The 24,997-nt window shown below is 41.9% G+C and overlaps 1 protein-coding gene across 4 annotated transcripts in view; it reads right to left on the bottom strand.

Moving 5' to 3' along the window:
* PRR5 (proline rich 5) overlaps positions 1 to 24,997 on the bottom strand; it is a 60,143-nt gene that overhangs the window by 26,054 nt on the left and 9,092 nt on the right. Inside the window, exons 1-7 of one of the 4 annotated variants that reach the window (XM_083859340.1) lie at positions 19,975 to 20,423; positions 19,644 to 19,757; positions 10,824 to 10,904; positions 5,684 to 5,732; positions 4,980 to 5,037; positions 2,327 to 2,418; positions 52 to 192 (exon numbers count right to left, since the gene is read on the bottom strand). In XM_083859340.1, coding sequence (XP_083715466.1) covers positions 52 to 192; positions 2,327 to 2,418; positions 4,980 to 5,037; positions 5,684 to 5,732; positions 10,824 to 10,904; positions 19,644 to 19,747 — 525 coding nt within the window. In that variant the 5' untranslated portion in view covers positions 19,748 to 19,757; positions 19,975 to 20,423. The other 3 variants (XM_083859338.1, XM_083859339.1, XM_083859337.1) reach the window with 3 other exon arrangements.

Genomic DNA, 24,997 nt, shown 5'->3' on the forward strand with positions numbered 1-24,997 from the left:
ACTTCAGCAATGCAGTAGAGAAAGACAGGCTGAGAAAAGTAACCAATTTACCTGAAGTACTAACAGCATCTGAATAATAGATGGTGGAACTCTGGCTCTGGAACGGGATAATGCATCTTCCAACTTTATATTGAGGGTAATTATATTCCTAAAATGCAGAAGAGCCAATTGCCGAACCGAGGGCTCCTTTCCCTTGGAAACACAAAGAAAGCAAGACAGATCATGAGCAGTGTGAAAATGAGCTTCAAAATCCTCTGTTCAAATTCCTCCCTCCACTCCTGAGGGATTACAAGAATGGTAAACCTAAATGAAACACAAAGGAAACAAAACAAAGGATAGAGAGCAGCCCCTAAGTCCACACAGTAAACCTGATTTGGCAGTAATGAACTCTACAGATGGTGAGAGTTCAGTCACAGAGAGAAAACCTTCTTCTGACTGTGTGTGGAGAGGATGAAGGGTTGGGGTGGGATGAGAGCTGGACAATATATGAGTGGTTTGTATTTTAAATGTATCAGAAGTTTTTTAAAAAGGCAAGGCAGCAGATTGGTTGAATTTCCATAGTTTTGTAAGATTTTGAGTACTCCCTGTTTACTGTCCTCAAACGTGGCAGGAATGCTGACTCAGCCCACTGTGGATCCTCCCCTCTATACAGTTTGAAGAGGCTTCACTTAAAAGCAGGAGCAGAGCTGAAGTTTCATATTGCATTTTCAAAGCCATTTATTTTCAGTTCAACAATACCTTCTTGTTGGAACCCTGAAAACTCCCAGGTGAAGAGTAAAACTCCAGCTCTGTCTGCAGAGATTAACTTGGAGCTGTGAAGCTGTTTCCCTTTCTGGCATTAGGAGTTTTTCCTTGGCTATACCTGGCTGGACACATGGAAGGTTTGGTATTCAACTGGTGTTGACTCAAGTCTGGAATCAAGAAGCCTGACCCAACTCTACCCATTCCTTTTCACTTTCTAAATTATTTAAACTGAAGTAAAGAAGGCCCCAAATCTGCTTCAGTTGCTAATTAATAGAATTTAGAAGGAGCTAACTAATAGAATTTACATAAGCACCAATTGGGTTTTTGGAAGAAACTTCAGAACATGAGCAACTAGATCTATTTGAATTTACATAGGACTTAGGGCTCTTAAACCCTCAAAGTTCCTTTGGAAATTCAAGTAATTATTTCCATCTGATAGGGGATAAGACCTGTGTTACCAAAATATTTTCAAAGGCCTCAGAAACACAACAGAGAATAGGGAAGTTTGGTGCAATTTTCAAAAACAACTCAATGAGTTCTAATTTAGTCAAATGCTTCATAAAAAAGGTTTAGAGCCTAACTATATCTCTAAGTGTCCAAATATCTTGGATTTAAATTACAGGGCACTTAGAAAAATCACCTATTGTGTTCCAGTATGTTTTTAATAACATCTTATTTCTCTTGTTTTAGAGTTTCTACTGGTGACACTGAAGTTATCGGGTGAAGCAGCCCTGTAATGTTTACTGAGCTCTTCCTTTTCAGAATAAAATTCAGAGTGAAATAGCAGCATTTTCTCTGAATTCAGACGTCATACTTGTAATTGTCTGAAGATGGTAGTATCATTAACATTTGGGCAATCATTTTAGGCATAAAGTCCACTTGAAAAAGTGGGAAGAGGTTTCTGAAGTTTACCAAAATATATTCAGGCACCAAGTTCCCACTAAAATCTGTAGGCATCTGTAAACAACTGCAAAGATCACTTGCACCTGTCTGGAACAGATTTCTTTGAGATTTCAGTGATAAACAATACTGTCTGGCTATCACTACATTAGAAGATCAAATATCTATTGTGTTATTTAATTTAAAATTAAAATTACTGGAGTCAGAATCTGTGCTGATCTAAACTGGTCAAATTCCATTGACTTTTGCTGTCCACTTATAGCATAGAACTTGATCTCAAATTGATCTTTTCAAAAGCAGAGAGACTTCAAAGACAAAATTCACATTGCAGAGAAGGAAATGCATATATTTAAATCAACACAACTGCACTTATTTCAGTGTGCAATACTTCAGTTTATCATTCATAACCTTTTTTGCCTTTTAGTGTGACTGGCAGATGGACTAACCTGCCCTCCCTGCACTCCACTTTTGTTTTCAAAGTTCCCCTTCATCTTTTCCGCCCAAGCACTTCAAAACCATTTGCATAAGTAACTCATTTGCATGACATGAATAAACAGAACAGCTGCACTGGGAGGTTGCTCCAAGGAAAGAGAATTAAGGATTGCATCAATCTGCTGATGAACCTGTAAAGTTACTTTTTCCAGTTTTTCAAGATTCTATGATAATAGAGTAATTTTTTCACCTGCACAGGATAGAAAATAGCCTGCAGCATGGGCAGGACATCACTGAAGAAAAAATCCCAGGTTTCAGCTAAGGTATCCAGTAGTTTCTGCCCTGCAAAAACACAAGACAAACTAGTGAAGAGTTTTGGTTGTAATCAGCAAGCTGCAAAATTTAAAACATGCAGGAAACAATGTGAATCTGTTCCTATATGCTAAGATGAATTATGTAGCAGCTACTATTAAGAGTATGGAATTAGTTTTCCATATTGGTGTATCAGATCCTTCCATATTTGTGTTTTTTCAGGTGACTCATCTCACGTTCTTAATAAACTCAGAGAGTCTGAGGTTACTTAGGAAAACCCTGTGAAGAATGGAGAGTAATAGCCCAGGTTACATCCTCCTCTTGCAGAAATACTTGCTGGACAGGACTGGAGGAGAGCAGGGGGAGGACACATCAAGTTAAATGTGGAAGCATTCCTGCAGAGGAATTTACCCCACTGTGCTCCCTCCTGCCTTTCAAGCTGCAGGGCAGCAGAGCAAGCCACACTCTGTGGAGATGCTCTGTAATGCATCCCCTCAAACTGATCCCTTGTAGCTTTTCCACTGACCCCTTTCCCACTTACACAGAAAAACTCACCCAAGGTCTACGGAAAAGAAAAATTGTGTTAAGACTCTAATTTTTACTCTAATTTTCAAGCAATGCAGTTAGAATTTGCTATGGGGCAAGTCCCCCACAGTCCTCACAAGACCACCTCCATGTCCATTCCTCCCCAGCTGCAGCCACCTGGAATCCTCCCCAGTGGAATCTGGAGAATCTCTGGCCAGGCTGTACAACCACTGGACACTGAGTTCCTCACAGAACATTTTACATAACTCAGAGGCAAATGCAGGAGTCAAGATCCACAGAGGAAATCTGGTTTGATAGGTGGGTTCTGGCTTCAGATCCCTGTTCCCCAAAATGGCCCATGTATCCTTGGACGAGCTCTTTACCCTCCCTATGCCCCCAACCCAACTGTGAGAGGAGAGCAATGCCCCTGCATCTCCACCAGCAAGTGTTATAGAGATAAAGGCATCAGAGATCCTGGAGTATTCAGACAAGACAATATGACTTACCAGGAAGCAAATTCAATAGCAATCAATCAGTATTACTACTGCCGTCAGGACATGATACTGTTCTTAATTTTTGTATTAGAGCATTACTTTGAGCCTCAGCCAGGGAGCATTTTGCCCAGAATTACACATGTATCACAAAGCACTTACGCATGAAAGCATCAACACTGCTAACTGCACTCAAAGTTAGCCAACTGCCAGTCTCTACTATTAGATACTGGATCCCCCTGCCTTTTTAAGCACATGATGAATAGCATCAGCTCTGGTGAATCTGAAACTCCTGAATCATTTCCAGGTTGATGCCTTTTAGTGCTTTCAGTGACAGATGTGGAGCACCATGCTATACTGCAGCTGCTGGCTTGTGGAACACACCAAGGTCTTATTTTTAGCACCACCAGGCAGGAGCTCTCTCTGTCCTACACACTCATGTGCAAGACTGAGAAGGGGGTGTACTCTGTTTCCATTTTTAAAACAATTTTTAAAAAATCTGGTTTTCATTCTCATGAAATACATTTCAGTTCTGATGAAATACAGCAAGCATTTCCAAGTCCAAAAATTTCTAGCAGCTGTAGCAGTAGTAGCAGTAATAATAATAATAACAATAATAATAATAATAGTAATGATAATAACAGTGATAGCAGTAGTATGAATAGTAGTAGTAATAGTAGTAATAAATATGTGCTGGTTTTGGCTGGGATAAGTTTAATTTTTTTCCCAGCAGCTGGTAGTGGCTGGAAGAGTGCTGAAAACACAGGGATGTTTTAGTTATTATTTAGTTTAGGCACGCACAGAGCCAAGGCCTTTTCTGCTCCTCTCCCACCTCACCAGTGATGGACCTGGGGGGGCACAAGGAGCTGGGAGGGGACATGGCTGGGACAGCATTTCCCAGCTGGCCACAGGGACATCCCAGACCATGTGGTGTCATGGTCAGCACCACAGAGCTGGAGGGAGATGGAGGAAGGCTGGACATTTGGAGTGACTGTGTTTGTCTTGTGTGTCTCAAGTCACCGTGGTGTGTCATCAAGCCCGACTTTCCTGGGATGGCTGAACACCTCCCTGCCCATGAAAAGTGGGGAATAAATGCTGTTTTGCTTTGCTTGTGTGCACAGTTTTTGCTTTACCTATTAAATTGTCATTATTTCAACATACTAGTTTGCCTGGCCTCATTTATGTCAGCATGACTCCAGAATTAACTCTTAAAACAAGCTACAGCATTATTTTGGACTTAGATACTTAAACTAACTGGGATCTTTGTGCTTAGATTTTTGCTTATTACAGATCTTAGGCTATTTTCAGTTTCCCTGAGCAAGATATAACTGAAGGAGCAGAGAGTGCCCTTGCTGGAGGCAATCCTTCCCTGACTCCTTCAATGCTGCTCTAGGCAATCACCTCCCCTTTAGGAAGGTTAATGAGAGCACCAAGGCAGGACCCAACAACAGACTGTAGGATTGGATTGGGACATGCTAATCCATAGTCCCAGACAGTGGAAAGCATGCCAATGCCTCCAGAGTGCACTTGCTAAAACACCTGTGATGTACATAGCCATGATAAAATCCAAGTTACCTTCATAAAACCGGATCTTGTCCCTTAGGATCACCATGCCTTTTGTGAGCAGCTGGTTCTGTAAATAAAATATAGACTACATTTACTCAATTCTGTACTTCCCTTCAGCCACTATATTTCACATTTTGTTCATTAACTTTAGACAGTGAAGGGGGTCTTTTATTTTAAAAATTAATCATCGAAGGACTCTTGCTGTGTCCATTTTATTTAGATCACTTGGAACACTTGTGAAATGATGCTATAATCACCTGCTGGTTTAGGACAAAAGATGTATTTTGTGCAGTACAAAGTGCTTCTCAAACTTCAAATGACTGACTCATAAAACATGTACTTAGAGAAGCAGAAAGAATATTGCTTTGACAGATAGTGGTACTTACTCCTAAAAGTCTTTCCTAGTAACTCTACTGCAATGAACTTCACTGGTTTACTCAAGGACTTCACTTTTAAGCTAAAAAACAATGTCTGAAACCTCAAGAAAGACAGCAGTGACCTACAGAAACACAGTGACAAGTTGGGCTTCCACTATCTAACTATATGTATGTATATAAAATCCAAATCCCCTTATTCTGCTAATTTCAAAACCACAGAGTGGACATCTCTGAATGGTTTCAAGGGTCTCCAGGTCACCATTTAGAGCAGGCAAAATTATTTTTCTCAGTAGCATAAAACAGAATTGGATTTAAATACATAAAACACAGGCCTACCTGCAGATACTCAGTGAAAAATGATCCCAGTTCTGTTTTCAGTAATTGCCTGTATTAAAAAGAGCAAGAAAAGAATCTGTATAATCAGCAAATCACATTAGCTATGCACTGCATGAATGAGGGGAAGTCACTAACAGCAAATTACTTTAGTATGAGCACTGAGACTGTCATTAATGACTAACTACAAGGAGAGCAAACAGGGTCAACAATACTGACTCAAACCACTATTTTTGTATGTTGAAAAATATTTGCTGTCATTTTAGATGCATCAATTACACATATGAAAGGAAAATAAGTTTTGATGAAAAGAGGATGCTTTCCATCCTACATCCACTCAGGAGACTAAATATAGATGAAGTTTCATATGGTTTCAATGAAAAGGTAGGAAGGAATTCAACATTTTTAGCTCTGCCTTTCATGATTCCATTCCACTAAAACCCACAAAGCAACCTCAGAGAGCAATTGAAACTCCCATGCAAAACAAAATCACACAAACTCTTAAATTCAGAAACTGAATTCAACTCAGTCCATAAGTCTGTTTGTATCCAGGTAAAATCTGCCACATGGCTAAAAAGCTGTGTTATTTAAATCTCACCCACTGGATGCTAGATAATACCTCTCTTCAGTCAGGTCACTATTTAGATACATAAGCAATAGCTCAGACCCTATAGAAACATAGAAACCCAGCTGGGTTTTCTGAACAAATCTCTTTTGAAAACCTGTCTGTGTGACCATGTCAGGTCTCATGAAGAAGTGATGTCAAATGTGACTTAAAATCTAAACACCCACTTCAGTCAGGGTAATTATGTGAATTATATATTCAACAGCATGTTGTCTATCCCTTTGGGTTATATCTTTAAGTGACAACTGATTAATCAAATTATTTAACTAAAAAAGAGACATCAAACCAAATCCAGCATATCCCTATATTCCATGACAATCTACAGGACTTGATTCTGATGTTTTTACAAGACATGCTTCAGCACAGAATCTTGAGGTCTCCTGAAAGTTCAGGGAAGGGAGAAGCATGTCAGTCTTGAGGAGGCTGAAATATGGTTTATTTATCCTTAAGCACATGTCCATACTGACCTCACAGCTCTGGAAGGTCTAGGCAGAAATGAAATAAAAATAAAACAGAAGGAAGGGCATTTTCAGATGCTCCTTAGCATCAAAGTCCTTTTCAGCTAGAGACTTGATTAATCTGGACAAATAATTTATTGACAAAAGTTCTGAAAGCCAGCTGAGGCATTACCCATAGGTCTCCTGCTGTCAGGAAGAGCTGTTGGATCTCCAGTCCCCTTGGGGCAATGTGGGGAGAGGACTGTTCTGGCAGTGCCCTGAGGCTCTGCTCTCAACAGTAATTCTGACAATCCCCTGGGGCAGGGGTTAAAGCCCAAAGGCTGCTCAAGTTCCAGTGCCTTAAGAGAAGTCAGGGAGAACAAGGTTGTGTCAGCCAAACTGTAGCATGTTCACTCCAAGTGGAGATTTAGTGTCCAGTGAGGTGACTTTTTTCTGGATCACAAGTTATGACACCAAAGGTTCATCTTACTTCGAACATGGATAGACACACCATTTTTGGGTTGAACTAACAAGAAAGTTGCAGATTTGAATTTTCCTGTGAGAGTGACAATTTATTCTCATGTATCTCTTTGTGCCACTGTTTCAAGAAAATACTAGTACTTTATGCTGACAGATTTTGCTTCATTTTCTACCCTCTCCTCAAGATAGCAGCACCAGATGGATTCCTCACAGTCTTGAAGAGGTGATGTGCAACTGCCTTCTCTTTTAGTATTTTAGGTTCTACTGATAAATTCTGGTATTTAGAGCAGGAAATAAAAATGTATGTTCTACCTATCCAATAGCCAGGCCTCTGATAGAAGAAGACTCCACCACATTTCCACTCTTCAACTGAAATCAAGCAACCAGCTTGTAGGTGATTATAAACGCTGGGCTGCACCACATCAGGCAGCTCTATGCCTACATTAACATCTCTGTTTACAGGGCAGAAGAACTGACAGCACAATTAATGCATCTTACTTTTTGAATCCCTAATAATACAGATTCTTCAAGCTACTTAGTTAATTTCTAGTGAAATGGTGAGGCCCTCAGGGCAGATCAGAACACTGGTGTTTGATATTCTTTGTACATATTCATTTAAAAGGGATCCACAACAAAACTGGATCCAAGACATTGCTTGCAATTTCTTTTTCATCCTTGCTTCATTTCCTTTAACAAAAACCAGTCAGGCTGTCAGATCCTGGATAATTTCAATTACTGACCAGCCTTATCTAGACATGTAGACATCACGATGGAATCCAAGTACAAATCTGACTAAACCTAAAAGAGATCCCAGATAACAGATCTTATTTCAAGTACATCTGATTTTTCAAGCAGGCATTCTGCACTCATAAAGCTTCTCTATCATTGATATCAGGTCTTCATTGCCTGTTTAACGACTTCATAAATTAAGATGATAACATAAATTCCCTTAAAATGTGCTAAAATAGCTCCTGACTTTTTTTTTCTTCCTGATGCCGTTTCATTGGTTCATTTTAAAATCAACTCTTGCAACAGTACTTAGAATGGAAATGCAGTGCAACACTGCATAATAGATGTTAAATAAAGTTAAATGAGGCAAAGGGGTGCTTTTACTGGGTTTGAACTCTGGCTGCAGAAGAGGAAATGCCACTAAAATGTGCTTTGTTTGCATCACATCAGTATCCTGAAACTCAGAGAAGAGGAAGCTATAAATATACATTAGCTTTAATGCAGGACATCCAGCTTCCACTGTGTTTCCCTTTGCTTCCCTTTTCTTCTTTGTTTTAAAAGTGGTCAAAACAAACAGTTTGAAGTGACATATATTATATGAAGTGAAAAAGGAGAAAACACTATTTGATTATTAATATTGCAGACATGGACCAGGAGAAAACTAAACAATACATATATGCATGGAGATTTTTTATTACCAGACTTTTGACTCCATCTCCTAATAAATCACGCAGAAAGGGCCCAGAAGAAGGAGTGCACAGGCCACATACTGGTGATATTCCCAGTTGCTGGGACTTTACTGTGCTTCATCAGCTTTAGCAGAGGAATTCAGGACTTCCAGCAGTGTGAGAGACTCAATTCCTACACTGGTTTTATTGCAACAGGGATTCAGAGGGCTGTGCATGTAATTCCATATTTAAGGCCACTTTCTAATGCCACAGGAATGCAAGAACAGTGTCAAAAGGCATTGGTGTAAACAAGTGGAAGCTCTTACAAGCCAAACCTAAAAGAAAAGTAAATGTTACCATACAGATTTGTGCCCACTGATGTTTCCTTAAATAATCAGGGCTCAAAACCTCGAGATGTGTGTTCAGAAGAAGTTTTACATATTTGTTTGCCTGTATGTGACACATGGTAGTTGAATATATGTGACACTCCTGAGTCAAAACAATGGTGTGGAAATATTGTTCAAATATTTACACTTGATCTGTGAGATATTCAGGGGTTTATTATGAAAAATATTCCAGAATCTGCTCTAACTAAAGTGGTAAAATAAAATAACTTCTTTTACTGTCCTGTAACTATTAAAAAATGCAACTAAGTAATAAGAATCATCTACCTGAATGCTTCCACTCTTGAATTCTGCCCAATGGAAATAATGGATTTGCTTCTCATTTTGCACTCATGAGAAAATGCATCTAAACCAATTGTAAGGCAAGTATACACTTGTTCCACTTTTGTGGTCATATAATAACATTAACCCAAAGAAAGTTATTTTGAAATAAATAACAAAAGCAGTAAGACAGGTATTTTTGGCATGTGTCAAACCAGTAATTTCATCATCAGCTCAGGCATGAGGCACCAGGCATTCTCCCTGAAGTGAGCTATCAGCTGAGATACCAACAAAGCAGCATTATCCCTACCCAAACAAAAAGAAATGGGCCTAGCAAGTGGCAGCAAAGTCCTTCAAAAAACAGGAAAAAAAAAAAAAAAAAAAAAAGAAATCAGTGTATTTCTAGTCAGCTTGCCTGTTCATCCACATGAGATGCTGCAATAAATTCAACTCAACTATGTTATACCAAGCATCATCGTGGTGCAGGGTTTGCAGCCAAGTAAATGAAACCAAAATTTGGGCACGTTATTAGCTATTTGTTGGTCAATACCAGATCATATTTGTCTGACACATCAGCAGAAAATTTCTCCTCTCCTGTCCCTCACCAGCGGATGAGCATATTAAGGGAAATGCACTGGGCTGAGAAATCTCAGTCCAGAAGTACCATTTTTTATCACTCAGATAAAGCTGAAGAATCCTAATGGGACTTACAATAATAATGATTAACCATTACTCCAGTAAGTAACTCAAGATGATCGATGGATGATGCTAACTGACAGACATCCTAGAAAAGCTATTTTTTGTATGCCATTTTCTCACCAGAAAAGTAAGAAATAACTGAAGAGTAAGTTTATTTTAATTTCAAAAAGAGCAAACACAGGCCAAATATCATATGGATGGACTTTTCTGAAAATATTTTCACAATTAAAGGAACTAGACTGGGCCAACTATCCCAGGTTGGGAATAAGACTGGGACAGAAAAACCCAGAATATCTAGGTATTCTAAGGAACATATGGGAGAATCAGAATCCAGTGTCCAGACACAGAAGCAATAAGCAGTAAGGGAAAGGGAATAACTAAAGATTATATCTGAAGACAGCTAGGGAGTGTAATAAGCTGTCTTTTGTAAGTGCAGATTCTTTTCCACCATTTATTTTATAAAGCATTGGACAGATTTCTGTAAGGGAATCCACTACCTTGCCCTTGCCAATGAGAGGGTTTGGTAAGTAATAATAAGTGTTGAAAAAGTAGTAAAACGTGACAAAAAAGTAGTTAAAAAAGTAGTAAAATGTGATATCTGTAAATTCAGATACCAGCTTATATCTTGGTAAATTTTCATTTCAACTATAACCTAAATAACTCAAATGGCAGGATTTTCACTTTTTTCTAAAGTGGGTAAATGGGGTAAAATGGACTGTGCTGCTCAAAGCTGCCACTGGGACAAAAACCTCAATGCTCTGCAGAAGCTGTAAAGTGTGAGGGCTGGCAAACAGCACTGAGCTTCTGGCTGAGAACACCTTGCAGGGCCGAGTCTCTTACCTGACTCCTTCATTGAGGTTGTAAAGTTCATGGTCTGGGAGACCCTTACGCTGGAACACGGCTATCACTCCATTGTGGATGCTGAAATGGGACAGGATGAGAGTCATTAGCACCCAATAAGATTCGAGAAGGGCATCACCTCCACAATTATCCCAGCATTTCTGTCTAGACACTTCAGGACATTTTACAAGTCATAGATGACTTCCAGTACTCCACCCATCCCACATGCCTAAAAGGAAATTACTGCCTAGAAAATAGATAACATCTTTGAAAATCAGTTCTTCTTGATTTGTTCCAACTCAGTGACTTCAAATCAGTTTTTGAAATCAGTAATTTCAAAAACTTAGGGCAATATTTTTAAGTACTTCAAGTATGTCAACTACAACTTTTAATACATTCGCGTATTATATTTGAAGTATTTGAGAGTATAATTTTTATTTCTATGGCTCATTGCAGAGACAATTAACAGCTTCCACTGCCCTGGAGTCTGTGCAAGGCAGCAGCAATCAGCTTTAGAGTTGTGGAAAGCAGGACAAGGACCAGATCTGCCCATCCTGGATGTACAAGGGCGTGGGGTTGCTGTGTCTTGTGAAGAAGAGCTAAAGGTGATCAGTATCTGGTCACAAGGTCTCCAGGGGGAGGAAGCTTGATTCCAACTGGTGGAAAAGTTTATCATAGAATCACAGATGTCCTGGGTTGGAAAGGACCTAAATATCATCCCATCCCACCCCCTGCCATGGGCAGGGATACCTCTCATTAGAGCAGATTGCTCCAAGACCCATCCAACCTGGCTTTGGATGCTTCCAGGGATGGAGCAGCCACAGCTTCTCTGGGTCAGGGACTCACCATCCTCACAGGGAGGAATTCCTTCCTAATATCCAATCTAAATCTATTCTCTGTCAATTTGAAGCCACTGCCCCTTGTCCTGTCACCACATGTTCTTGTAAAAAGTCTGTCATTTTTTATTGTAGGCTCCCTTCAGATGCTGGAAGACTTGCTCAGCTCTGGCCTGATCCAAGGCCAGATCCAGTTGCACAGGGCTGTCAAGAGGATGCCATTGCAGGAGCTATCCCAGGCAGCAGCAGAGAGTGCCTTGGGAACGCCAGTGTCCATGTTAAACTTTCCCAGGCCATGATAAGACAGCTCCTTTCAATGCCAGCTGGGAGCAGAGGACTGTTTGGAAGGTAAACTCAACACTGTTCACTGAGAGATTCAAGATGCAGGCACACAGCAGCAAACAGAAGCACTATCAGAAAAGCTCAGCCACCCCACCTTCATCTAAGAAAAAAGGAAACTAAAAGTGGCAGGAGAAGGGTCTGACCCACTGTGGAGAAATACAGATGCAGACAGATACAAGAGCCATGATCTTCTCTCTTTTGTTCTTTTGAAAGAGTTTTCAAGGCCTTACACAGAACTGCTGCCACAGCAGTCCCTCTTCCCCCCCCCCCCCTACACCCACAAGCACAGACATACATTCACCATCTAACCCAGATTATTTTGGCTGGCTCATACAGACACACTCAATTTATGATTATTTGAAAATTGGCAGATAAATGTCTCTGGCATACAGTGAAGTGACTTGGGTATTTTAATATTATGAGTAATATGGGAAATAAGATTAATGTAGTGAATAAAACAAGCAGTCTTTACACGCTCTCCTGGTTCAGAAATGAACTTTGCAATGTTCCCTGCCAGACTTCTGTGGGCAAGAATGACTAAACATCCCTCCTAAAAGGCAATGTGCTCTCTCTCTCTGGCACCTCTTTTTAAATGCAGGAAGAAGTCTTCTCTCTCCAGCTTAACAGGTCCATTACTATTCCTCAAAGAAATAAGAGAGAACAAGCTTTTTTAACCAGAATTAAAGGGGACGGGTTGTGAGCATTTAACTTATTGCCTGTATAGTACAATAGCATCTACATAAAACATCCTAGCAGTGAACTTTTAATCTGCCTGGCATCTCCCTTGTAGTGAGGGACAAGATCCTTGTCTGGAAAACAAGTTTTGACCTCCTTAAGTTGACCACCTGCCTTTCCTTCCCATCACAGACAGCAGTATGTATGGAAGGTGCAGGATATATCCTTGCCTGCAGGTTATGTGGGAATAGCACTGGAACTGGCCCACCACACTTGCTTAAGAGCAGACACAGAGGAGTGTCTGGCCTCAGCTGGTGTTAGGATAATGAAAAGTTTGCTTAAATCTTCTTAGACACCTCAAGCTAATGAAAAAAACAAATCCAGGCTCTGCTTAAATCAATGGGTTTCTATAATAAGTGATTGTTCAAAAAGATTTTGTCAGAATGATTCAACCTTTTGGTGTAAAGAAAATCTGAGCTGTTGCTTACACATGGAAGTCCTGGAAGATGCTTGAGGTGGGTGGATCACTTTACCTGTGCCTGTAACCAGCTTTCATTGAGGCTTAAGTCAGCAATGCACATAATTAAATTTACATTGTAATAGTTAACCTGAACTAAAAATGCCTTGTAAACTCCCTTCTGTAACTCTTTTTACAATATGAAAGTTAATAATGGGTGCACTCATGCACTAATATTACTGTGAACACCTTCTCTGTAGTTGTTTTGTGTTTGAGTGTGTGCACAGGAACTTGGTACTGCAGGAAACAAAAAAGAGTCCAATAGAGCCCAAAAAACTCTACAGAGCAGGCTTGCTGGAGAAGGGGAAATCAGGATGTGAAAACTCAAGAGACCAGGTTTTTTGGGGGGCTGCTTTTAGAATGACAACAAGATGTCAGATGGCTCCAGCAATGTATTGTACTTATCTATCCCACAGTAGCTACACTGCCAAAGAAAACTACCTACAACCAAGGCAGCACTCACAGCCACAAAAATCAACTCAGCAGCCTAAGAAACTTCATCTCTTTCAAAAGACAACTCACTCCACATTTGGCTGAACTTCCAGAGGAGGAGATGGCTCCAGCTGACCAAAACATGGGGAAGGCAGCTCCAGCACACACAGCACAGACTTTCCCCACCATCAGCTTCACCAGGAAGGGATCTGGAAGGTGCAAATCCCTGGAGCACAGAGCTGGCTGCTTGCTGGTGGCACTCCCAGCCAGCCCAACAGGGGCAGGGTCAAGGTGGACAGGGTGGGGTGAATTATTCTGATTTTTGCATAGTATCAGTCTGTTACAGGCTACTGCCTATAGAGCTCAATACCACCAAAACACACATTTCTCCTGAGTTGCTATTTGTCCATCCTGACACCACTGGGGTGAGAGCCTGGCTCACTCCAGTACCACCCATGTTCTTTTACTGACATCTGGAAGCCAAGAAGGAAAAACTACTGCAATTAAAACAGTTTTCTGCCAGGTCAGAATCAGTTTGGCCACAGATATGAGGAACAACTCCAAAGCTGGGCTTGCAAGTCTTTTAGGTTTTAAGTCCTGGTCTTCTGTGTGTTTCAACCATGGCCATGGCCCTCCCAGTTCAACATTTCCTGGCAAAGCAGCAGGACTGGCCAATGTTGACAACCCACAAACATCTCACAGATAATTTTAGTTCTCTAAAGCAGTCACTGCCTTTGTGTGCAAACAGCATAGGTGAAAATATCAGTGATTTTTATGCAGTGTTTGCAAATTCTCCTCTTCCCAGAGCTCCAGGTGAAGTCCAGAAGAAAAAACAATGCTGTGTGATCAATGCTGTGATCACACCCTCTGACTACCAGGCAATTAAAGACAACATTTTCACTTTCAAAAGGGACTAAATTAATTAGGGCAAATTTCCTTTGCACAGTTACATGAACAGCTGATTAACAATAATTAACCTGACATACTTGCATCAACACCTTCTTGATGACACCCTTGCTCCAGAGTAAAACATCATTTTTCTGAATTAGCTTAATCCAATTGGGAAGCCCATTTTCAGCACAGCTTCAGCCCAGCTGCAACTCCACCAGCTTTCCATGAGGCCTTGACCCTTCCAAAATAAGCCTGCAGATGCCAGTTCCCTCATGTTCCAGGAATTTCTACCCAAGGTAAGGTAACCTGCAAAGAGGGATAGGCTGCAATTAAGCACTAGGTCATACAAGTGAAAATAAGCTGGTCTGGAAAACTCCCTCTTCAAAGAGTTAGGGAGGCATTAGTTGACTCACTTCACCAACTCTGCTCTTACAAACCAAGAAATTGAGACAGGCAGGTGAGGGGACTTCCAGGAGGTGTTACTAAGAGTTAACAATATATAGTAATAAGGGTTAACAGTATTATAGTAATAATATAGTCTATGGACTATAGGATAAAGAAGACTGGTTCCCTGCATTCAAGGAGGCAAAAATTATTCTGGAGGGCTACGGGGAGCAGCAATTCCCTACCACCACCACCTTCTGTTACTGTAGTCATGGCTGGAAAATGCTCCATGGAGAGCAGTGCTGGCTGGGCCAGTGGGAAATCTCCTTCACCAGCCCTGTTCTCCCTCCCACCCCATGGTGATTTTCTGTCTGTCTCCCATATGCACACAGAGCACCAAACACCCCACAGAGGGCTTCAAATGAAGGGTCAGGAAAATAAGGGTGATCCTCAGACAGGCAGAAATATTTTAAAATATTTCTAAATAGAAACGGAATGACAGAAGAAAGAGAAAAATATGCTGGTCTGGAATATTTTCCCCACTGAAAAAGCCTTCCTGTGATCTGAAAAAGCATTCATCTTAAATTAGGAGATGAAATATGGTTTTCATGGCTGTAAAAGTTATTTTACAGTAAGCTGTCATGCTTATTACGACCCTGTAAAAAATTAGCCCAGGCAATAAAATTATTTGGTATGTCTCCTCAGATTTACTGCTGATCTCACTAATGTCACAACCAACTTACCTGTTTTCTTCACCTTTTCTTTGCTATCTCCTACTCCTTTGTGTCTCTGTGAATTTTCTGCATTTTCTTACATCAAAGAGGATCTAAGAGCCTTTGACTGGAGGCTTTCCCAGAGCACAACTCAGACAGTATCAGCTCCTGATTAAGCAGTCTGTGCTTGCTCAGTCAGAATGAAAACCCTGCCATGGATTTTATTTGGCCTGAGTGGGCCCCCTGGTGTGTGAGCTCAGGATTAAGACTCCTGGGTTTCTCAGTCCAATTGGTTTAGTCAGCATTCAGCCCTCATATTTTTGCCTGAAGCAGAAATGGGGGTTGGGGGTGGAGAGAACAAGAACTGAAGAGAGTGTTAGTGAAAAAATCTGAACTATTTTAATCCAATGCAAATTCTGTGAGCGGTAAGGAAGGGTATTGTGTTCCGCTATGTTGCTGTTGGTTGCTAGTTAACTGCACTGACAGTGTTTTGCTGCACAGATCTGGGGTTCATGGGAAAGCAAGCTCTGAAAAAGCCACGATATAAAGTCTCATTTGCCTAATAGCAGACAGCAGCTTGGCACTGATTTCCCTTTGATGTAACAGCGCTGAGAAGTTTTGCTGCATTTTCATTCAGACATGAAGGGAAGTCATCAGGGAGGAAGTGACCTTCCTTGCTACCACAGTGCTACATTCCCCCAGTAAGCTGAATTAGGCTCCTTCAGGTTGTCCTCCCCCACTGTCAAAATGCAGAAAGAATTCTCAGGTATGAACAGTCTGAGTTGAGACTGATGTGAAGGAGCAGAGGTGGCAGAGGGGACGTCAGTGAACCACAGTGGCCACACACAGAACAAGTGCATAAGGGCAGCCATGCATCCACCCCTCCTCCAAAAATGCCTGCAGTGACAGAGCTGCTGCCCTGCAAAAGACCCCCCTAGCAGCAGTTCAGCTTTTCAGTCCCTGGAAAGCCAGGGGCAGCATCCTTGCTCTGCCTCAAGGATCTGCCATTCAACAAGGGATCAACCAGGGCCGAACCTGATATGTGTTGTACTTCACCTCTCCCCACTTCAGTTCTCATGAACTTGATTCAAAGCTTCTTTGAAAAGCAGATATACACAAGCCACACCCAGGCACAGCTGCTAACATGAGGCAAGAAAACAGCAGACATTTAAATATAGAACTGCCAGGCTTGGTGAGAGGGGAGAGCTCTGCTGGTGCATCTTGACTTCCTTGATCAGCAAGCTCTTATGCTTACTTACACAGAATGAAACAACACAAGCAATCATTTCATTTGGAAGGGAAAATATTCCTGTAAACCAAAGTATGCAAAGTGTTCTGTGTTGGGTTGTTTCAATTTTGCAGCAGAGAAAAATAAAAGAAATTCCACAGCGCAAGATTTTAAAAACGCAGACCAGATTTCTGGTGAGTCAAACTTTAGATGGCCACGAACATTAGAGTCTCTCCAGGGGAGATGAACACAGATTCCCTCAAGACTAGACCCTGCTATATGTGTCAAGATGGGCATGCACTGGTGATAAGCAGAAGCTACAGTGGATATTTTCTTAATCCATCTAATTCAGCATCATTTAAGACCCGACCTTCCCCAGGATAAAGACCCTGTTTTACAGCCTGCAGAGTACCTGAGTTCCTAAAAGAGCAACAGATGATACAAATCTTTATGAGCCTGAAAGAAGAATTATCCTCCCTCTTTCACACACAAGAAAGGCTTGCACTAAATAAGAAATAAAGGGCCTTCCCTTTGCCCATGGCTCATATCTACAATGCCTTCCCTAGCTCCAGGCAGCTGTTAATGCAGGCACAGGATGATGCCCACTTGACTTACACCCACACAACAACCCCACTACTGCTCTCAGGCATTTCAGGGGAGGATGCCACCAAAAAGGACAGCCTGGCAATCCTGGCACTTGGAAAAGGCAACCCAGGGGTGGAAAGCACAGTTAGGTCTGAGTAAATGCAAAGCAGTGACAGGACGACTCACAGACACCTATTCAAGGAACAGGCAATGGGACAGTTGTGTAATTGTTTGGATGAAACGTGCAGGTGTCCAGCTCATTGACTGGCAAGCACTTCTGGCCAGAGCTGTACCTGTCCTGTCCAAAGTAAAAAAACTCTTGCTTCATCTCAACTAGGAAAATCCTCCAGTTTGAGTATCAGCAGCCCCAAGCCTGGAACTCTCTGCCTCCCAGGTGCCTGACCTGCTCTCCCTCTCTCACATCTGCCTCCACAGCTCCCTCCCCACATGCAAGACTTGGAAAAGCTAACCCCTGCCAATAAAAGCTGTAAGCACACCGTCACAAAAAGGCTCTGGGGACACTTTTCTCTCACCCTGATTGCCACTCAGGAGTCTCTTAATCCCAGTTGCTTCCCTTAGGGCTATTGGTCAAATAAAATTCCATCTGGCACAACTCAAGATGGCCCAATCTATCCTTGAACTACCATCACCATCCATCCACACATCAGGTACAACTAAGGGTGATACAAATGCTATTTGAGAAGAAACTCAGTATCTTTTGTGATCACCACAGTTTCAGAGTTCAGTCATAATACAGACAGGAAACCACAAATCAAGATGTGAGAGGGACAGAAAATACGATATTTTATATATTTTATTTTTCTCAGAATTTTAGCAAATATGTCTGTAGATCACTGGTATTTTTCTTCCTACAGTTGTACCACCATACAATTATAAAATACTACAGATGACACTTTCCAAGCTATGATCCAGGAGGTGACATTTTATTTTCAAAAATGACCTAAGAATTTAATTCCTAACAATTTAGAGACTTAGATTCATCTTTTAAGATTGTCACCAAAATGGACATCAAGCTGCTTTCTGAATAACTGAGCTAATTGATATATTCACAGCATAACGTTTGCATACGTTTTCTTGTAAAACAGTCAAAGAATTAAAATGTATAAACACAATAAAGAAAACAATCAGAGCTTATGTTCCCTGTCCAAAGTGCAGGTGCTTGCATGTGTACATACACACATCTATTTGTACTAACATGAGCAAACTTAGTAGACTTTGCCATACCTATATCAACTACCAGCAACAGCCATAGATATGCATATAAAAAGTATGTACTTTAATAGTTGAACACATGTAATATTTTTTAAAAAATAACCTAAGCCAAATAAACTTTGAATGAGAATATCCAGACAGACACAAAGATATATTTGTAGCTGGACTCCGTGAAACAAAGTCGTTGTCTGTCACAAAGGCTGAAGGGAAAGCAGGGTCTCTTTGTTATTGGCCTTCAGAGAAAGATTAAGAGCAAGGGGAGAAAAAGCACTCCTGTGCCAGGGGAAAAAAGAGGGAGAAAGGGGGAAAAAAGAGGGGGAAAACAGGAGAAAAAAGGGGGGGGGGGGAAGGGGGGGAAAAAAGCGGGGGGGGAAAAGGGGGGGGGGAAAGGGAGGAGAGAAAAAAAAAGGGGGAGAAAAAAGGGGGCAAAAAAAGGGGGAGAAAAAAGGGGGGGAAAAAGGGGGAAAAAAAAAGGGGGGGGAAAAGGGGGGGAAAAAGGGGGGGAAAAAAAAGGGGGGGAAAAAAAGGGGGGGAAAAAGGGGGGGGAAAAAAGAGGGGGGAAAAAGGGGGGGAAAAAGGGGGGGAAAAAGGGGGGGAAAAAGGGGGAGAAAAGAAGGGGGAAAAAAGAAGGGGGGGAAAAAGAAGGGAAAAAAAAAGAAGGGGAAAAAAAGAAAGGGAAAAAAAAGAAGGGGAAAAAAAAGAAGGGAAAAAAAAAAGAAGGGAAAAAAAAGAAGGGAAAAAAAGAAGAAGGGAAAAAAAAAAAAAAAGAAGGGGAAAAAAAAAGAAGGGGAAAAAAAAAAAGAAGGGGAAAAAAAAAGGGAAAAAAGGTTTCTCTAAATGGGACCTCCAGTGTGTGTGCACCAGGACAGGCTGTGAGCCTGCCGAGGCGGGGGCCAGGCAGCCCAGCCTGTGGAGCAGCCACTCCACTGCAGGAGGAGCACGGGGAGCCCGGCAGGAGCCAGCAGCCTGTGTGATTGACCTTACCTGTTCCAGGTAGCGTTGGAGCAGGCCCGGCGCTGCTGGGTCCCCCGCTCATCCAAGGCTGCCTGCTCTCTCTTGCCCAGATCACTGAGGCTGGGCGAACTCATGAACTTCAACCTGCGAAGAGTCCTCATGGTCAAATGTGTGTCTGCGTGTGGCAGCTACAGATACACCATCCTGTTCACACAACATACACACGCAGCCGGAGCAGCAGCAGCAGCAGCAGTGCGAGCAGTTTTTCCCTCCGTTTTGCTGTTCAAAAAAGAAACTTAAAAAAAAAAGAAGAGAGAACCAGTCTCTACGGAGCACACCTCTGCCAGGCAAGAAAACAAACCTTTAATCAGATCAACTCTGACGTCATCAACTGTGGTTAATAATTTCTCCAAGTCCTTTTCAAAAAATAAGTCAAACTTCTGGCTGCTGCTACAGCACATTGAAGGGGCCCCTTGTAACCACAGCTGTCCCAAGTGGGAAGGTTTCCCTTCCCTGTGGCCCCGGGCACCATGTCCCAGGAATCTCGCTCAGCACTGCGGTGCTCCACCTGTCATGGGAACTGCCTGGCTCCTCCAGCAGCCTGGGGGGCTCTTGCAGCATTTCCCAACCTCTACCCCCCTGTTCTTCCTGCACTCAAAAATGGGAACAAAACTGGAGGGCAACGGACAGGAAAGAAAAAGAAAAAAACAAAAACCAAACCCAGGCAGCCAATACTGACGCACTGAGACTTTATTGAGAAGTTTCATAATCGCCTGTGCCCTGCCACGTTACGACACTGAACACTCACACTCTCACTCATACATCCACATCCACACCCTCAGAGGCTGCTCTGGCTCACAGCCTCACACAAAGGAGTCACAAGCAACATAACTGCACAATGAAAAGTGATGGTCTTGGGTTCAGCATTCGGAGGGATTTTTGGTTGCACACAGAAGAGTCATATGCTTTGTCTGTCTCTGCCTTTTATTGGTTTTGTTTTATTTTTAAATTGTGATAACAGCTGCACTAAGTTTCTACAAAAGCCCCAGGTGTCTTATCTTCAAAGGAAAAATCTTTCTCTCTCTGACTGCAGCAGTGGAGCTGAAGGGTATGCTGGTACAAGACTCCACCCCATGCTTAGTTCACTGTCACTCACTTGCAGTTGTTTTAAATCCAGGAGTGTCTGGCTAATCTTCTGGGATAGTTTGCAACAGACTGAGCCAGAACATGAGAACTGCTCTTCTGCTGCTACAGCATTGATCAGCATTGTCTGGTAAAAGCCACAAAGGCTCCTTGCAGAGTAACCTCACACTCACTGCAAAGGGGCTGCAATAGAAGAACTTATCCTTTTTTTTTTTTTTTTTTTCCTGTTTTCTACTTACTCTTTTCTTCTGTGATAGCCTGTTGTCTAGATCCAGGCTATAACTAGATTTGTTGGTGTCCAAATAACATGACAAAGCTTACATTACAGGAAAGCTCAATTTCTCAAAGAGAGCTCTGCCCTATGTGCATCATATACTGACAAGTTTTAGTAAAAAAACAATTCCTCTCACTATTCAACCAAATAAGATTATTGCATATAAATATTTATTTCCAAAATTTTTATTTGGTGTCAGCTCCATGGGAACCAATTGCAGAAATATTTAGAGAAGTAAATGTATTTTTACCTTGTGCCAGTTTTAGCCATAGTGTTTTGACCCAGCTGCTTGAATTACCATTGTATTAACTACCCTTCCCACACCAAAATTCTCAAGTATACAAACGAGCATCACAGTAGATGGAATGTAACATTTCACTTTGGAAGGGAACTGCAGCCCCACATCTAACCTATGGCCCAAGACATTACTATCCCCAGTCTCTTCCAGATGTTTAAATCCTTCTAACACACAACAATCCATTATGTATATGGCAGCAAAATGAAAACAAATACAAATATATATATCTCCATATTCTAAGGGATGAGATGTCTTCTACAGCATACAGATGAGGGAGCAAACACTTCTCCAGCAGAACACTGCTTTATCCAAATAGGATCAAGGGCACTCCATCTCTGTGGACAATACAGCTGGGGAGAGCAGGGAACACAACTTGGCCTAAGCTTCTGCTGAGGGCTCAGATAAAATATTTGTCTGCCCTGTGAAGTGAAACAACTAGTTAGATAAACAATTCCCTCTAATTTCATTTTCTACCTAGCTCAGTTGCCTTTCTGGTTCTCACTTTCTGTGAATTCGATAGGTTTTGCAAGATGTTATTATACTTGATTAAATCCTTGGATTTTTTTAATTCTTTGATTCCATCTGTATGGTGAAATACTACACCTGTAAAAGTCAGTCTATTTATAAGCCACCCCATCAATCTCAGTAACCAGTACTAGACTCAGTCAACACATGCACCAAAACCACAGGTGAGCCAGCATTCCAATCTCCTGAACAATTTGTAACAGGAGACAGGCTTTCTCTACACTCCTTTCTCCTTTCTGTGATTGCACCCGACCAAATGTTGATTTATGATAAAATAAATAAATAATTTTCAACAAGGGCTACCTCCACCCATAATCACACAGTAGTACTCCATACTTACACCATGCTGTGAGCCCACAGACATGCTTGACTTCATGTCATTCATTAACCCGACCTAAGCAGTTCTTGGGCATGAAGGGAGAAGATAAAATCTGCACTTCAGCATTACCAGTGAAGAAGGGAGAGGTGGTGTGACTTGCCCAGGTCACTCCATAAGCAGGTGGCAGAGACATCAGGAGATCCTGGAGAAGATCTCTGTTTCCCATTCCAGCAGAGAAACGAGTGGATGTTGCAGGGAACAGGCAGTTGGGGATTTCTGGGTGGCCAGAGAGCAGTGCAGGAGACAGAACTCCTTGGGAGGGCTTGTGCTGCATCTGTGCTTCTGCAGCCCCTGGTGAAGAGCTGTCAGTCCAGCACTCCTTCCAGAGCAGCTCAGATTGCTCACCACTGGCCATGGAGAGGGATGAGAGCACTGTCAGACTTGCTGAGAGGGACAAGAGGACTGGGAGGAGACTTCCCAAAGGCTCAACAAGGAGCACTACAAGCTTCTTAAACAGAACAACTGCACTCAGCACAATCACAGAGCTGAGACTGTAAAGCACTGCTAGGTTAATTCACTTAAACCCAGCATGCCATGCACGGTACTAATACCACTATTCAGCTCACACAAAACCTGCAGCTCAAAGGTTAAGTAGTTTAATCAGAGCCACACAACCACCTCAGTGAGGAAGGCACTGCCTGCCCTAGCTCTTTCTCTTCCCCTCCAACACTTCTCCTTGTAAAAACAGGCCTGTCTCTACTAGAAAGAATTCTTTGATCTGAGGGGCCCACATCCTGTGAGTGACTGCAGAGCAAGTCTCAGAGCTGCCAGAGTCACAGGGGAATTTCTGATTACCTGGACTTACTTCTATGTCAAGGCCTAAAACAATACAGAGGTAGATAAATACAAGCTGGAAGTTGAAGAGGTTTTATGCTTTTACTAGAAAACCATGTTAACATACAGGTCCAGGACCTTGTATCAAATATTGCTTTTAAAATCACAAGGTTTACTCCACAGTTACCTCCTGATATGTCAGTTATAGCTGCAACATTCTTGCTGGGAACTGTGGTCTAAAGACTGTATATTGCTGTGCCTAGAAAACATCAGAAAAAAAAAAAATCCAGGCAGTCCTCCCCAGGCATACACTTGGTTTCAAAAGAATGAGATTTGCTAGGAAAAAAAAGACAAAGAATCTTACATTTTATTTACCTAATGTTATATTAATTTTTAGAGTTCAACTGTACTGTCTACTTTTTTTTTTTTTTTTTTTTTGATCATGATGAGAGGGGAAAAAAAAGCAAAAAGTAATGCTCACAATGGGAAATATTAAGAAATTCACAACATATGAAATTCATAATAAAGCTGTGACTCCTTTGGGTCAACATGTTTTAGATTACACCACTCTGTTACTGCAATGACAGGTGAGCACTGCAGTGGTGTCAGTACCACTCTGGGAGGATATAAACAGTAGGAGAATTTGCCATCTCAGCTTTATTTACCATTCAGAGCTTTGCCATGAAGCAAAACAACTCAGTAAATAAAAATTTTAACTGGAAAAGAAAAAAAGCAGCCCACTACTTCACTTTATATCCCTATCTATTTTGGAGATGAGAGCAGAACTTCCTATAGTGATGCTGAGTGGTGGACACTTTGCAACCAGAGAAGAGAATGGTGAAGTGTCTCTGTGGCAGAAACGAGTTAAAAATCTCCCCTAGAAAAATGCATTTGAGTTTTTCATAAACTACACCACAAAACTTAAGGCATGCCTTGACACATGCCAAAGCTCAGGAATTAGTCTGCTGACAGAACAGCACAGCCTTCTTAAAGGCACAGCACATCCTGCCATGCCAGAGAGGCAGAAAGGAAGGAGATACAACCACCAGGAAAAAATAAAAAGAGCCAGGAGGAAATGAAGTTGTAAACCTTATGACTCATCAGTTCCTTTGCTACATAAAGCACATTTATCATCAGAAAACAAAGAATAAAGAGAGTAAAGAAAGTATGAAACCAAACAGGGTCTATTTACACCCTTCCTCCTCCATCCCACTGACTCAGCAAGCTCTTGAGATAAAGGCATTCTCAAGGACACCTTTTTGTTCATTGAGGTTAGTGCTAGGACAGCCTTGGTTTTGCTAGTCTTTATCTTATTTCTGCCCTCATCACACCCAGGCACTGATTTGTAAGAGAGGACTTGGCCTTACTTAGACATCTTCCCAAGCTTTGGAACCTTCCCAAGCTTTGGAACCCTGTACTTCTGCATCCTGTGACCAGCCACATCCCCATGACCACAAATGCCTCCCTTTGGACAGAGTTGGGCTTTCTGCTCCTTCACCTCCACGTGGGATTCACACATGGCATTTGTCTTTTAGGTTGTGACAAAGAACTGCTCATGACAGTATCTCCTTCCTAAGCAATCACAAGGTGACATCCAGAAGAGTCCTTTGATTAGGGCTGGAAAGGGATGCTCTGCCCTGTCTCTACTTCTTGCAGTTAACAGTCCATCCTGCAAAGCTTCACACCTCACCTTCAGGCAACCCATGGCTGCTGCAGCCCCACTGGCTTCCACCAAACATGGCCATCCATGTCATGGCAACCTGCAGACAACCAGGGCCCATTTCCTGGACCTTCCCTTCCAGAAGTTTTTCAGTGTGAGGCTGAGCATGAGTGTGCCTAGGAGATTTTCCCAGCAGAGAGGCCTGCATCTGAGCAAAGAACATCCAGACTGCAGCAACCATCCAATTCTAGTATCTTTTCACAGTCTGCTGATGGATGACATTTATCACCTGTACACTGAGCTCCTCAGCCTCCCCACCTTGTCCCCTTCC

Source organism: Zosterops lateralis (genome assembly GCF_965231275.1).
Source record: "Zosterops lateralis genome assembly, chromosome: 4".
Classification (NCBI taxonomy): Eukaryota; Metazoa; Chordata; class Aves; order Passeriformes; family Zosteropidae; genus Zosterops; species Zosterops lateralis.